Genomic DNA, 15,497 nt, shown 5'->3' with positions numbered 1-15,497 from the left:
GTGTCTTTCTAACAGAAGCACAAAATTTGAACAACATCCTGTCATGGAATCCATTTTCAAGGACATCACTTCTCTCAAGGCAGCACTGGGAGAAACGCGAAGTGTAATTGTCTTTGATATAGGCCAGGGAATACCCTCGAGATGTTTGGTGTACACAAGTGACGGTTCAAAGACAAACAAGATCATTCGCGTGCCCCCACGTGAAGGCCCGGTGCGAGACAAGACAAAGATTACTGATTTCCTGTACAAGGAAGAGTTTACTCGGGTCTCTGAGTACAGTGACGCGGACTCGGAGTTGTTCAAGAAGACAACACCTAAATTTGAATGCGAAATTCAAATTGTACATGATGAAGCACTTGAATCATGGCTTCAAAGTGCGTACTTTGACGAGTGGAAAGACGAGCGATACTTTACCAAGTCAGGTACAGTTAAAGGTCAATTCAGCGAGTTAGATAGATCTAATGGCACCATATCACACATGGGACAGAGGCAGTCAACATTCATTGATGATATATTAAAGTCGATCTGAAAGGGCGTCAAGGATTGGGCTTTAGTCAACAAAACTCACTGTTGATACATGCACATGTGTGTAATCCTGGGAAAGCGCGCCGAAGATGTAAAAGCTCAAGTGCTACCAGGCACTTGCAGGAGCACAAGATCTATGAAAGTATTGCATCTCTGCATATGTGCTTTGTGAATGAGAGATTGAGTGTGTCTTGTGGAGAGGGGAATCATAGGGATGGACTTGGTTTAGTTAATTTCAACTTTTTTGATATTGATGAATCCGACCTCGGGACTCGGAGTCCTTCCAAGGTTCGAATTTCTCTTGCAATGTTGATAGAAAGTAAACACGAACATTGAAAATATATCATTACCTCTAGGATTTAAGGGGCTATCTCAGCCCCAAGAGCTCGAACCGTGGGAACAAAATTCTCAATATTCCCCTCCTACGCCGGGATACTTCCGGAGCCCTTATACTACCCGGTCCAACTATAGTCCCCCCCACCTTCCTCGACGATCAACCCAATCCCGCAGGTCGACCTCTACCAAATGCTGTACCACTGCTCCGGGAATCTGAATGGGAGGAGGACAATATCTACGATCAGGATCCTCCTAGCTGTATCCACTACTTCATAGAATGGCGGGTCACCGTCAACAACAAGGCCGTGGTGAAGGACACGGAAGAAGACCTAGTTTTGGCCCCCAGCGCTTACTGGCAGCATTTTCTGGAAAAGAAGCTACTGACTGTCCTTGGACAGAAAGTCTCTCGCAACAGAAGGGTCAGGGCTGATGACACTGCGATTGTTGTGTCAGTCAATGACCGCTCTCAGCGTGATCTGACCAAGCGTTTCAACAAGACCGACATTGTTTGGACTGCCATCGAGAAACAGCTCCGGATGTGGTCGAGTCACTTCTGTCGGGGCAAGAGACTCACGCTGAGGATCTCTTTCAACTACGTAGAGGATGACACTTCTCCATCCGCTGGACGGAACGGGGAGAAGAGAGGTAAATCTTCTGTCACACAAAGGATGCTTGATGATCGCGATGGCCAGCTAGATGCTGAAGAAAATGCATGCGGTGAGCACCCAATTTGGCGACGTGTTTATGCCATGATGAAATGTGATTCGAGTGCGTGCCATTTGGGCCCTTATTGTTGGCTGGATCCAGTGGGTAAAAAGCATTATCGACTACGTACTCAAACCCTGAGAAGGTTGGTTACCTTCGCCGAGAAAGGTGGTGTCCTGGACTCGCACAAAGATGTTCCTGATGAAATCCAAGAAGAGCTATACATGGAGGAGCAGCAGAGACTGGAAAAAGAAAAGCGCAAAGGGGTTAACATTGCCGGACCCGGAGCTCCGTATCCACCTATTAACATCAATGTTCTCCCATCCCACTCTGCTGGGGTTGACGTAACGACTTCCACTGTTAACTCAGCTGGGCCGAAGGAGATGGGTCCATTGAAAATCCCCGGGTTCAGAGACGTTGCTGTCAAAGAATACGGTGAGTGGCTTGCTTCGAATGTTTCTGATGCAAACCTCAAAGCTGCATTTCGACAAGCGTCCGAAGTTACGCTGTCAGATGGCTTTGACCTTGAGCACGTCTACAAGGACCAAAACCCGGAATTCTTGGTTGGCAAGGGGATTAAACCCGGAATTGCCCGAAGTTTTGTAGAAAATATCCGTGACTGGGTTGAGAACGTGATGAAGGCGATCCCTGTTCTTGAAGTGGTGTAGAAATAGGTTGGCGTTGATTGCAGCTCGCTGGCGTTTATTTGACTCCACTTAATTTGACTCGGATGCATTTGTTAAGAAAGATAACAAAGCAGGATGTTGCTCTATAATAATTTCAGTATTCACTATGCTTTGGGATTTGAATTGGAGTTCGGACACCGCAACCCGCGGTCTATTTGCTGTTCCCACGTTTTACTGTAGTATCCCAGACGCTCGTAAGTCAGCTCGTGTGTTTGGCCCAACGGGTCTGTCTTTCGAAGATGTCCCTTTCATCGCCTTTTAGATGCCCGAGGCCCCGTCTTCTCAGTTCGGAGAAGAACCCAAAGGCAGCGTCAAACGTTTCAAGACTCGTCCAGCCATCCCTTTTAACAAGACCTTCAATACTGTCAAAAAAATCCTGAACCTCATTCCATCCACCGGCATCGACTGAGTGGTTATGTAGTTCAGCCTGCGTGAAGCGATAGGGACAATCGCCTTGGATGCCAAGTTCATGCCAATACCTGAAATAGAAGTTGAGTGCCGGACAGAGAACGGAGAAGCGTCAAGCAACATACCTTTCAACATTAATGAGTGCCTCACGAAAGGAGACTATGTCGTCATCCCACGTATTTCCGGCCAGTTCAACCGGAAGGCGCCTGGTCTTCCCATGATCTAGATGGAATGTTCTAGTAAGCAGCGGGGTCCGTTTCTTGGTTTCCAACAAATAGAGCTGGAATAGGGTTGATTTGAAAATTTTTTGCTTGATCTGAGCTTGATGCTCAGAATCGAGATCATCAAAGTTTTCCGGGCGTCGAAGTAGAATACTGCCTTGGTAGTCCACAAGCGGGGATGGCTGAGCTTGAAGGAAAAGTGGGCCCGCCCATGACCCTTGCCAATCAATGACGGAGGTTATATGACCCTGATCCACGAATAAGTTGGAGGAATGAAGGTCTCCATGCCACAATGTGGCGCGAGTAAGGATGGGTTCAATGTCCATGAGAGAAGGAGCCACTCTGAGATACTTTTCTAGCAGCTGCAGATGCGCCTCTGGACTGTTTTGGGCCATTGAAACCAACGTAGCGTCGCTCGGTGGTTTTGGAACGGCGTAATTTCTGATCCATTCCATTTCGCGCTGGGCAACACATATTGCATAATCCTTGGGAGTTGACCCTAGCCACAATTAGCCAGTTGAATCATTACATAGCTGTAGGGCGATGCTTACAGGGACCCCTTGAGATGTCCATTGAAGCACGCTCCCTCTTCCAAAAATCCCTGTCGACAGTAGGTCCAACACTAAACGTCTCGTATACATGCTTTTTGAGTTCTGCTGGAGCCTCATTGGTGATCTTGGCGGGGACTGCACCTTCAACTGCATCTCTCGCAAAATATATGCTGCCAAAGCTGACGAGACACGGATCAGATTTTGTACATCAGAGTGAATGTGAAAGGAAACATACTGTGAAAATGACACTGAAAGCATCTTTGACTCGATATCCACCACTTCTCTCATGATGGAGAGTTTTGAATCCGGACTCAGCTCATCCCAAATCGTTCCAAGCTGCGTGCCAGTCGCCTCTTCCATAAAGATATATTCCGAGCCAGCCGGGTTATCAGTTCTGGCGTTCCAACCTAACACTCGGGGTACGGGAATTTGGAGAAAATTTCGAGCCTTGTAAGTAGATCAGCAAGCCGCCTCTTGCGCTTGGCCGTGGGATTATTAACTCACGAATTCCATTGTCGCAACTTCAGACGCAGTCGTGTAAAACGAAGGGCCGGCATTTGGGTTTGGAATTCGGGCAAGCACTGATTTTCCGTCATTCATAACCAAGCGGAAGACCTTGTTATATCCTCCCTCTGCCAACTTCGTCATCGAGACGCAGCCGCCTGAGCCAATGGCTCTGGCTGCTAAGCCTTGGAGCCCAGCAACATTGAAGGCCCGATACCTATCCTGAAGCTGCTGTTCTTCATCCCAGAGCCATCGCCCACTTGTATAACGAAAGAATTCTTCAAATTCGGAGTTGGCTGCTGTCATTTGGTTGGAGGAAGTCTTTATCGTGCGAACGGCGAGGCTTTTGCGACAGGGAGGAAGCGTAGTAGTCGCTAAGAATGATCGTGACGATGTTTGAGAAAGGGCAGGTGGTCGTAACTGATTATTAGAAGCAGAATCAGATCTCAGCCCGCAGAAACTCGGAAGAAAACGACGTCCGACACTGACTTTCATCGCTGGTCGTTACCTGTGAGTGATCGGTCCAGTTGCGGTCGGTCGTCCACTGGAGTTACTGTCTGATTCTTAGCGCTTAATAAGACAAATCATCACGCGCCCGACAAGTTCGCGCGCGAGTAACACAACTGGTCCCAAGATTCCCCCAAAGAAAACGGCTATACATGTAATCATATGAATACCTGATTATAGAGCTGAAGACTCAGTGGTGATGAAAGGGTTCTTTATCCTTGGATATCGCATGTGACGCTTTTATCAGCGGGTATCAACTATTTGCCAGTTGTCATCAAAAGAGGGGCTGCGCTGAACTTTGCGATCTCAGAAAGTAGAACTCCCGACGACTTCGTGGAAAATTCCACCAATCCAGTGATTGCAGTATCCCCTGACCATTCATATGGCTCATTATTGAGGCTTGTTCATTAACCACCTACGAGTCATGTCTACTGAAAGGCTAAAATCCCCCACCTGGTAAAGGGCCCAGTGTGACTAATTTGCGCAACATGGTTCTTTCCGGGCCGGTATTCTTTGCATCTGAATCATGAGCGGTAAACTCAGTGTGTTTATTGGCTCCTTAAAGTGTGATCGCAGTTCTCTCAAGCGCTCGAGCTAGAAATACGTAACACCAATCTTACAAATCATTATTTACCTGTTTCATCACATTTTAAGCGCCTATCTTGTCCTTGGCGCCTTTTAATAGATATATCAAGGGTCTTGGAGACCTATGTGCAGTAGGAGACATCTAGGACAACATGATTCTTTCAAAATCTTCTATTTTCAGTGCCTAATTACAATGTAAGGTATACCGGGGCAACATCAGGTCGACATGAAAACTGATATTGAATAGATGCCTATATCCATCAAAACCGTTCGTGCATTCACTGATGGTATTCCTTGGGCGAAGATATTTAAGAAAGCCGAGAACACGACTAAAGGACAGCGGATCTATCCGTCCCAAAGCCATGATAAGAAGAAAAACTTTCGACTGGATAAAGGCGCAACTATCAGCGACAATTGACAGGAGATCATTCTTCAAGCAAACAAGGACGCCGAAAACGCGGAGGTGAAGAAAGAGGCCCAAAAGGATAGTCATAGGATCCTTGCAAAATGCGTCATCGATCCGAATAACGTGGACGCAGACAAGGCAAAGTTGGACCTGGAAGCCTTTCCCAATATAGACTAGTGTATACTCGGGTACGGGCCGAGAAACAAAGTCAGTATGTCCATGGGGTAATCTGTTTTCGAAATCGACTGTACAGGCGCGCTCGAAATCAGTTTCAATTTTTTACTCTCTTCTCCTTCTTTCTCGAACTTTATTCTGAAACACACTAGCCCAACGGGTCGATTCCTAAAATACAGAATCTTAGGGACATTCAGGCTCTGTTTTTCATCTACTGTCAGACAGCTTGCTGCTTCTGAAACATACTCCTGCTTAGCCGTGATTATCTGGCTTTTGTCATTCAGGTTGGGTTCTCTGTAAAATACAATGTTTGAACCCTTCCAATATATTCTCGGCAGAACAATAGGGCCCGAGCCGAGAAGACCTGGATCTGACTTAAACGCCCTCTTTGTCTTCCTACCTAGTTATATATTATTGCCTTCCAACTTGAAGTCTTCCTAGTTCCCACTGAGCTTGACTGTTCAAATTTTATGCTTATCGATATATTACAGTACATCTGTGTTCCAAGGTTGGGGCTCAAATTTGCCCAACTGCTGGGTATGCAGTGATGCCTGATGACGAGCCTGAGACACTCCGAGTGCCAAAGTAGCAATATTTTCGACAAGTCAGCTACTTGACTGGTCATAACTGTTAACTCTGCCTTCGACATGGGAGATTCATCATCACCATCATCATCCGCGTCCCAATAACAATCCTCCATAATTACGTATTTTTATCCTCTCTCACTACGCAGACAGCCAAATTAAATATTCTGCCACTGTAGAATATTTCAAGGTTACTAGAGTGAGGATGGAATGCCTTGGAATTCCTATTGACCATCGACTGCGGCGACTCATTCGGGAAGTTCGGCCAATCCATACGAATGTAGGAGACTCTGATCACATTCGCATACTTCAAGAATTCAGAACTTCGCTCAAAGTTAAAGGGAGTGACAGTGATTACCTTACGGCATTTGATCTTAACTTCGGAATCGAGATGGCGCGACCTGAAACCAAAGGTGGTGTGGTGGTTGTCTTGTTACAACCCCATTCTTCACAGGACAACTCTGACGGCTTCTTAGCGGGTAAAGAGAATTGGCTGACTATTCGCGCAATATCTGAGTTGATTTCTGCGGCAAGCAATGCAAGATTTGGCTTTGATGATATCAGCGTTTTTTGATGCAATACCATTTCTGGACGAGGAGGCCACTGAGGCCATCGAAGAGAATCTTCTTAAAGAAGCACACCACATGTTTGCCACCATGGTGGAAGCAAAACAGCCAGAAGTCGTGATATCCTGCTTCAAGACAAAATCAAGTAACATGATTGTTAAGAATCTATGCTCTCGCAGGATTGGTTATTGCTTCGACTTTGACCCCCAGGGGTCAAGACAGCTCGCTGAATTGGGGTTAAACCTCACTCGCGTAAATGCATTCCATCCCAGCTATGCAATCAACTACAACCCCGAGTTTAGCTGCTTTAAGCGCCTCCTGTTGTTGGAATTTGTGAAGGCTTTTGCCCTGTGGCAGGGGAATTGGATTTCCGACGAGGGATGGATGGCTCACTGGAGAGATGAATGTCGTAAGCAGGCAATAAAGCTGTATGAAGGTATTTAAATCACTCCGATATACCAACAGACTACTGAAAAAAAAATTATTCTTAGTGGAAGACATCCACATTCGTTGGAAAACACATTATTACAAAGGGCAATGGGAGGAACCTCTTCAAGCTTTGGAAGTGAGTTTCAATGAATGCGTTTTTGGTGACAACGGCTTGAGCTTGGCTGGAAATGCCGAAAATCATTCATATCGGCTGGTGGAATCCAAGATTACCTGGAAATGTTTTGACATCGCATGGATTTTGGAGATGGAGAAGATTCTTGCCCCAGATATAGATCAACAGCTACTCTTGCAGTTCAAAAGGTGGTGTAAAAAAGCATGACCGGGAATAAAACTCCAACACAGCTTTGATGGTTGCGACGGGTTCTATGATTATTCAACACTGTTGCTCATGAACTCAAAGCAACACACACCACATGCAAAGAAACTCGAGTCCATATTTTTCACGTTTCTTCGTGACTTGAATCTGTCTTACACCTTGTCCGGGGCCAAATATCTTACAAGAGAAAGGCTCAGGGAAATGTGTTTCGAAGGTTTGCTGCGGCTTTTGAAAACATGCTGGAGGGAGCCCATGAGGAGAAAAAATCAAGGAGGCATGATCTATCCGATGAATTAAAGTCTTTAAGCTTGAACTAGTGAGGTCTATGACTTTAAGGAGTACAAAATTGAGCAGTTCAATGTTAGCCAAGTTTAGAGCCTCCACCATGCTCTAGACTCTTTTCCCGCTAGCTACGCTGCCCTCCACTCGTTGTCATGAACGCGGTTGGCTGCCGAAGGAAAGAAGACAGGAGAGAAACTGTCAGGTAACCGACCGAGCTGCCTAGTAACAATTCTGTTTGGGTTGTGTGCAGGTGAACAGTTTTTAGATAGCTCATAGCCCATAATATCGTAATACGATAACTATTTTTGTCATTGTTCATTACCTGTACTGAAATCCTGCAAGAATGTGGAACGGGGATAAGGAGAAGTTGATACCAAAGGAGGAATTGGGCTTTATGCTATTTGGACCTTGCTTGAGGCCTCTCATGTGCTAGAATTCGTTGCATTCAAGTTGTACTCTATTACTACGCAATCATATACTGGGCAGTTGACAGGGATTCGCATTTACATACTATGAATGTCATTCAAGTTATGGCATGAGCTTGAATTTATTTTAATACTGACATGTATGTATGGACGTTAATATAAATGCATCCATGGTTAATACAATGACATCCATCTACTCCGTAGTCACAGCCACTCAGGGTGCCGCCGATTCCTTCTTGCTTTCACCGTCCCTCTTGGTAGCCTTTTGAGTAGCTGATTTCCCCGATGAGTCTGTATCTGGCTGGGACGAAGGGGGAATTTCAGGAGTCATAAAGGTTGGGATAGGAGTAGAAGGAGTGCTCGGATTATCATTGGACCGACCTTCCGCGCGCCGTGTCTTAGCGTCCTCTTTAAGCCTCTCCCACCGATCTCGATATCGGCCCAAAACATTCTTCAGTTTGTCGTTTTCCCGTCCAACGCGGTCTAATTCCTGCTCGCCACGACGTACTACCTCTTCGAGCTCTTTGACTCTGTCCGCTGATTCCGACATTGCATGAGCACTAGACATCTGCGCTGTTGGAGAGGTATTTGTGGATGCAGTATGTGTATAAGCTTCCGGGGATTGATGATGAATTGCTCGTAATGACTGCTGTAGAGCCATGGATGAGGATTGTGCGTTGACTTCCCACATGTGAAGTCGCTTTGATAATGTATCCGAGAGATGTTTCAAAGCTTGATTCTCCATCTGCAGTTCTTCCAGGGTCTTCGAGTTTTGTATACTGATGAGCTTTTCAGTGGCATTCCGACGAATGCTGCCAGTTTTGGCGTTGCCGGTGCTTTGACGCATCTCAGGTGAGGCTGGGGTTTCTCGCGCATCTACAAAGTCATCCTCCCCATCGTCCAAGCTATTTCGGCGGGCTTCTTTTTCAGCTCGAGTGAGAATACCTGCATATGACATTGTTCCTCCAGTTGTTGGAACCACATAGAACGACTCAGTTCCGTTTGCAGGAATGGTTCCTGGTGTATCACGAATCGATCGTAAGGCAGCCCGAGAAAAAAGACGGCTAACATCCGGCTCCGGGTAGGCGTGTCCCTTGTCGGAAGTCGCATGATGACGATCTACCTTCGTCTCAGCAGGAGATTTCCGGCTTGGTGAGTTAGTTTTGCTAGAGTCATCCGGGCCGAGAGGTAAGCCGGCGAAGCTCAAAGGAGCAGAAATCCTGGAAATCAGACCCTCGAATGTAGAGTAAAAGCGCTGGAATGTCTCGTCTGTAGCCCCTGCAGGCTTGGCTTTGGATTGAAAGGATTCTGAAGGCTCTGTCGGAGCTACTTGACGTGAAGGGAAGTCGGCAGGACTGGGCATGGGAGGTGACCAGGGCTGCCTCGGGGCTGATACTCGACTTGACCGATGCTTATTTGGAACCTCCCGTAATCTAGATTCGCCAGTCTTAGTTCGTGATGACCCCTCAGTCATCTTAGCTCCGGCTTGGTGCGCGGAAAGCGTTGGTGACACAGGTGATCCACGCCGAGGTTGAGCTGGGATTCCTCTCGCTGAAGCCAAATCGCTGGCAATAGAAGATGACTCCCGGCTGGGCATACGAGGGTGCCCTGGCAGTCTTGGAGGTTGACCTTGGGCATCCTGCCCGCCCTGTGCGCCCGTCCTGGCATTTCCGGTATCTGCGGAGAACTGGGCATTCGGGTTCGATAAGGTTGTACCGGCAGTTTGTATTTCAGGTGTGTTGGTAGGGTGTTCGTGCTGGAATCTGAGTATTTCTGCTAGTTTTTTGTGGTGCTGCTCGAGGAGTTGCAGGGCGCGTAGGGCCTAGTTGCACGCGACACGGTTAGCATTCCGATATCATTCCACCAATGTCGAGATAAAGACCCACCTCCTGATCAGTACTGCTATGAGCCGCGGCCGCAAACTCACCGGCGGCTAAATCATGTTCTTCACTGGCAGCGACGGGGTTTGACTTGCGGGTCTCGAGCACCGCATTTCTGGCATGGGTGTGGGCCTGATATCATAGTTAGCACCGGCTCTTGTGTTTGTGAGGGGAAGTCGCTCGGGGCAGCTCACCAGCGTAAGCGGAGCAGCCTCCATATTTAAGGGATCAACTCATGGACTATAAAGCGAACTCTTCTGTTGGGTTTGAACCTTGAGAGCGATAGCGGTAGGTGATCTTAAGGTACCGATTAGAGCAAGTACCAGTTGACTGAAAGAACTGCCCAACCATTGAAAATGGAAGGTGCGGTCTTGGTCAGCATGAATTTGCTTACTGTACACTCAAGGGGCGTGGGAATTCGCCCACGACAAAGAGCAACTTGAACCTTGAAACTTGACTCACGATGGTGTCTAGGTGTCTAAATACTATTTAATTTTACTCATAGCGCCTGGCTCTTTCACGGAAGAACGAATCTAATTGCCAGTATCTGTGTTGCACTAAAAACATGAATTACAACGCTCCCCAACAGGAATGTCCCCAATATACTACTCTGCATTGGAGAGTCAGTTGAAGATCGTAACTGAAAGGGAAATCAATCAACATTACCAAATAGCTCCAGCTTCAAGCTTGCCCTCTATGAAGATGAAATTATGCCCGCTGAATGCCTCAAGTTTGGGGTATATATCCACCACGCAGCCCACTCCGAGTCTCTCCCAAGTACTTCAAGTTGAATCAGAGCAGGAACATTAACGGTCCACTCTCCTTGCACATAGACCCCGTCCGATCATAGATACGACTTGTTTCCAAGAAAGGCATCGCAATGTCAATTTCTGTTGGAGGCATAGAAAGGAGAAATTTGGCGACGAGGTCAGGCATGCCCTGTTCCTGTGCGGATGCGACCCATTCGTGCAACTCAAGTTCCTGGAAGGACTGATCTTCGCGTCGTTCGGTTTCAAGATACTCTTTCAGTCCACTGGCTTTGACTTGAATCTCGCCAGACTCATTGATGATTTTGACTGGTGCGGTCTCACTAGCTCCTGAAAGTGCATCCGCCAGGACATTCGTAGCAGTGGTTTGGACGGAAACCAAATCGACGTACCCCTTGCAACCGCGCAGATTTGGAACGGCGCGCAATTTACATGCATATTTCAGAAAATTGTTGGTAATATCCAGTTCAGGAGCACCGGGACCAACAACACTTGATAGACGGTGGATGGTGACTGGGAGACCATGAATTTTGTTGCAGTTTTCCAGGTAAGTTTCACTGACCCATTTGGATGTCAAATACCCCTCGCTACCATCCAAAGGTGGCGGGTAGTTTCTCATTGAAATCTCCCCAAACTTGTCGAGCTCAGCCCAGTGGGACATGGCTGCACTGGAGACAAAGTGGAATGGGACGGAGTGTTCAAGGGCAAGACGGGCAAGCACTTTTGTGGCACCAACGTTTGTTGTTTTGAGGAGCTCGTAAGTCTTGACAAATGAAATATCTGCGGCACAATGAATAATTACAGTGCACTCCTGTATGACAGAAGAGAGAGACTCAGCAGTCATACCAAGATTGGGTAGACTCAGGTCCCCAGTGTGGTAAATGATCTTGTCTGACTTGAGTAATGAGGACTTTCTTGCGATACCCGCACCTTGAGCTCTCACTGCAAGGCAGTGGATTGCCTGGATATCGGGGTTGTTGTTTGCGACGCGCAGGAGTTCCTGACCAAGGAATCCGGTTGATCCCGTGAGACAAATTCTGTTCTTCCTGGAGTAGGAGACAACGTCAGATTCGATGGTAGATTCCTTTAACCAATCCCATATGGCAGTCGCGGTTGTCCCTGCTGCTTGCTCCACGACCGACTCCAAGCTACTTGTTCTTTGGAAAAGATCTGACATGGAGAAGACCAATCCCTGTGACTTAGCCTTACCAGCGACTTTCATAGCTGTGATAGAGTCACCTCCAAGATTGAAGAACCCATCGTCTAACCCGATTCTGTCTAGAGGGATCTGCAACACATCGGCCCAAATTCTTTGCATTTTGATAGTTGTCTCCGACTGAGGTGGACGCTTTGTGGCATTGCTAGGAGGAAGACAATAGCTCGCCACTTGATCTTTGGCTAAAGTCATGGCACTTTCTCTCAACCGTCGACGGTCAGTTTTATCGGACATCGTTTTCATGATATGGGTGACGGAAACGTAGAGAGATGGAATCATGAAACTGGGCACAAGTTTGAACAAACTCTCATTCGCTGTGCTGACGGAGCTATGGAAGGATGTGGTGGCTGGGAGGAATGGCGCTGTTAATGAACCATCACCGACCATTTCTTTCAGTGCAACGAAGGCCACCAGCTCTTTTGGACGACCGTCAAGAGATAGGACATCTGCGACAACCTCCTCTGCATTTGGGAAAGAATTGCGGGTGTGATACTCAACCTCTTCGAGTTCCACACGTTGTCCGCGCAGCTTCACTTGCACATCTCGCCGACCAACAAATCGCAGAGAGCCTTGGTTGGTATACTGAACCAGATCACCAGTGCGATAGAAGCGAGAGGAAGTACCAGTGGGTCGAAACCTCTTGATCCAAGAGGGATCACCGATAAAAGAAGCTGCAGTCTTCTCTTCATCTTGCAGATAGCCGCGCCCGACAATTGCACCTTCAAGTATAAGCTCACCAACTGCCCCGATAGGCATAAGCTGATTGGGATCTTCATGATCTACAACCCAACAGACACATCCAGCTGCAAATCCAATGTCACGTGGATCAGTTGTACGAGTGACATTTGTCTGGATGGTAGACAGGACACAGCACTCCGCAGGGCCGTAGATGTTCAGCAATCTCACATGCGTGCCCCAAGTATTAATTTCAATCTGAGATAACGGTTCTCCACCGAGGACAATAGATCGAAGAGAAGGCATCTGGTCAGGAGGGAGGTGACGAAGCAAGGATGGGGTGAAATCAGCCCAGTTCACATCATACTTTCTCACCACTGAGGCAATGTCGGATTTTCGCTCCTCCTCCGAAGGTACGCAAATACATCCTCCCGCAACCAAAGTGACAAGAGTGTCTGATATACTAACATCAAATGCATAGGAAGCGAATTGCAAAGCGCGAGTATCGTTGCGAATGTCACATCTTTGCAAATATGCCTTAGTGCTTGTTGCAAAGGACCCGTTCTCGATAACCACGCCCTTGGGTGTTCCAGTTGATCCAGAGGTAAAAACCGCATATAGAGCATTGGAAGAAGAAAAGCCAGCCGGATCAATATCACCGTGCATAGAATCAGAAGGATTTTTCAAAGGATTTTCTGCAAAGATGCCCTCTTCTGGACCCACAGGAATGATGTTATCTGCGAGGGACGCCGCCGCTGAAACAAGGGAGACAGAGGACAAGACACAACGGGCACCGACCCTTTCGCAGATACTCTTATTGCGAGCTAGCGGCGTAGCCGGATCCAACAGCACAAATGCAGCCCCGGTTCTCATGACCGCCAAAATTGCAACGGTTGTCCATTTGGACTTTTCAAAATACACAGGTACAAAATTCTCAGGTCGCACGCATAGTGAGTGAAACATATGAGCGGCCAGCTTTCGTGACATATCTTCAATGTCCCTGTATGTGAAGTTTCCATCCCATGCACAGACAGCCGGCTGGCCAGGCTGCTTTTCACAGTGCTCGAGAATCAACTCGTGCAGACAGCAGTCTACCTTAGGAGGCAATTGGCCATTCCAATGCTCTAGCTGCTGCATATCATCCTCGCTGATAGTTTTAACATCCTTCAAAGCGATAGAGCTATACTCAGCGGATTCCGTCATTTGTTGCAATATCGTGCTCAATTGACTCAATATTCGCTGCATCTGCGTCGGAGGAACAAGAGTATCGTCGTATACTGCTTGGACACGTACAGATCCCTTCGCTAAATCACAGACCAAAGTCACTGGATAAGTCCCAAATGTTGCATGGTTGAGAAGGTTGTGGTCATGAGTGGTTTCGGAAAGGTAATCATATTGATATTGGGGAGGTGATTGGATCACAACAAGAGTCTGAAATTGACACGCGGCAGAAGCTTCTGCACCAAGACGACCGATTTGATACAGTCCAAGCTGCTCAAATGGGAGCATATCATCGGCAGTAGACCTGAGAGACTTCAAAATTGATCCAACGGAGTGATCAAGAGGAAGCTGAACATGGAAGGGAATGGTCGCAATTGTTGGGCCTGACATATCCTTAATTCCCGGAAGATGCTCCAGTCGGCCTGTAAGTGTCACGCCAAATGTGACCTCTTGCGAGTTGATGCACTTAGAGAGTAACAATGCCCACGCCAGCTCAATGGCAGCGGACTGCTCATTCTCAGTCATTGAGTGAAGAAATGGAACAGTTTGAATCAAACTGGCCTTGGCGGCAGGCGTGTATGAGTCGGAAGGAAGACGGGGAAATCGAGAAACAACCGAACCCTCCAATTGCGACCGCCAATACGTAGCAGATGACTCAGATTGAGCCTCAAGCGCATGGACTGTGAAGTCCGCGAAAAGCCTCTTCGGCAACAGGTTCCCATCATATACTTTTTCAATGTCTTTGAGAACAACATTCAAAGACCAGTCATCATAGAGAGCATGATGCAAAGTCAACACCAGCGTCGGTTTACTTTGAAGTTGACCATCCAGAAGGGCCACTCGGAGCAATGGTACTCCTGGAGGCATTGGCCGTTGAGTATCTGCGGCCAGATACGTATCAAGGTTGTTATAGCTCTGGTCAACGTCAAGTTGTCGAACCACTACCTGAAAGGTGCCATCGTTTCCTTGAATAAGTCTTGTTCGAAGAACGGTGTGGGCCTCCAGAGTTGCATCCAGAGCACGCCGGAATCTCACCAGGTCGATATCACCAGGCAATTCATACACGTAACGAGCGACATATGAACTTGGGCTCTTTACAGAAAGAGCAAATAATCCTTCCTGAGCAGGAGTGCATGGATAGATGTCTTCAACATCGTCAGTCTGTATCTGGCACTGATTCGCAGCCAATTTGAGAAGTGTGGCTCGGTATTCGGCATCATCACCGATTTGGGAGAAGTTGGAATGCATCATGTGGCACATGTAGGAATAAAGGGATGACAAGCAAGATCTTAGGAGGCAAGAAGGTATGATTTATGGAGAATTCTCTCTGAATTACGATGTGATGCTAACTACCTTGTCCCCGGAGTAGCTGATGCACACTGCATGCTTTGTCCTCAGCAGACCGGCTCTTTCTTGCTTATTGCTCCACATCTCTGTACCAATACGCACCCGAGTGCGGATCAGCTGAACACGACGTGATGTTACTAGCTCCATGCAGCATGCCCTC

At 47.4% G+C, this 15,497-nt stretch overlaps 5 protein-coding genes across 5 annotated transcripts; 2 read left to right on the top strand and 3 right to left on the bottom strand.

Moving 5' to 3' along the window:
- Positions 1–778: 778 nt before the first annotated feature.
- On the top strand, positions 779–2,234 carry N7483_002663 (uncharacterized protein; the record flags this gene model as incomplete). The annotated part of the gene is made up of 2 exons (XM_057086100.1): positions 779–813; positions 890–2,234. 2 exons carry the CDS (start codon positions 779–781, stop codon positions 2,232–2,234), a joined length of 1,380 nt encoding a protein of 459 aa, XP_056952249.1.
- A 217-nt stretch (positions 2,235–2,451) lies between these two features.
- On the bottom strand, positions 2,452–4,242 carry N7483_002662 (aminoglycoside phosphotransferase family protein; the record flags this gene model as incomplete). The annotated part of the gene is made up of 5 exons (XM_057086099.1): positions 2,452–2,731; positions 2,786–3,380; positions 3,433–3,611; positions 3,668–3,879; positions 3,937–4,242. The coding sequence occupies 5 exons, from the start codon at positions 4,240–4,242 to the stop codon at positions 2,452–2,454; spliced, it is 1,572 nt and encodes a 523-aa protein (XP_056952248.1).
- Positions 4,243–6,397: 2,155 nt separating this feature from the next.
- Positions 6,398–7,821, top strand: N7483_002661 (uncharacterized protein; the record flags this gene model as incomplete). The annotated part of the gene is made up of 4 exons (XM_057086098.1): positions 6,398–6,757; positions 6,789–7,186; positions 7,224–7,508; positions 7,551–7,821. The coding sequence occupies 4 exons, from the start codon at positions 6,398–6,400 to the stop codon at positions 7,819–7,821; spliced, it is 1,314 nt and encodes a 437-aa protein (XP_056952247.1).
- Positions 7,822–8,445: 624 nt separating this feature from the next.
- Positions 8,446–10,329, bottom strand: N7483_002660 (uncharacterized protein; the record flags this gene model as incomplete). Its single annotated transcript, XM_057086097.1, has 3 exons — positions 8,446–10,053; positions 10,118–10,243; positions 10,306–10,329. The coding sequence occupies 3 exons, from the start codon at positions 10,327–10,329 to the stop codon at positions 8,446–8,448; spliced, it is 1,758 nt and encodes a 585-aa protein (XP_056952246.1).
- Positions 10,330–10,903: 574 nt separating this feature from the next.
- On the bottom strand, positions 10,904–15,241 carry N7483_002659 (uncharacterized protein; the record flags this gene model as incomplete). Its single annotated transcript, XM_057086096.1, has 1 exon — positions 10,904–15,241. The coding sequence occupies one exon, from the start codon at positions 15,239–15,241 to the stop codon at positions 10,904–10,906; it is 4,338 nt and encodes a 1,445-aa protein (XP_056952245.1).
- Between the last annotated feature and the right edge of the window lie 256 nt (positions 15,242–15,497).

This window comes from Penicillium malachiteum (assembly GCF_028827825.1).
Source record: "Penicillium malachiteum strain IBT 17515 chromosome Unknown utg000001l:1.0-8184562.0:1.0-8186909.0, whole genome shotgun sequence".
Taxonomy (NCBI): Eukaryota; Fungi; Ascomycota; class Eurotiomycetes; order Eurotiales; family Aspergillaceae; genus Penicillium; species Penicillium malachiteum.
This window is presented reverse-complemented; position numbering and strand designations above follow the sequence as displayed.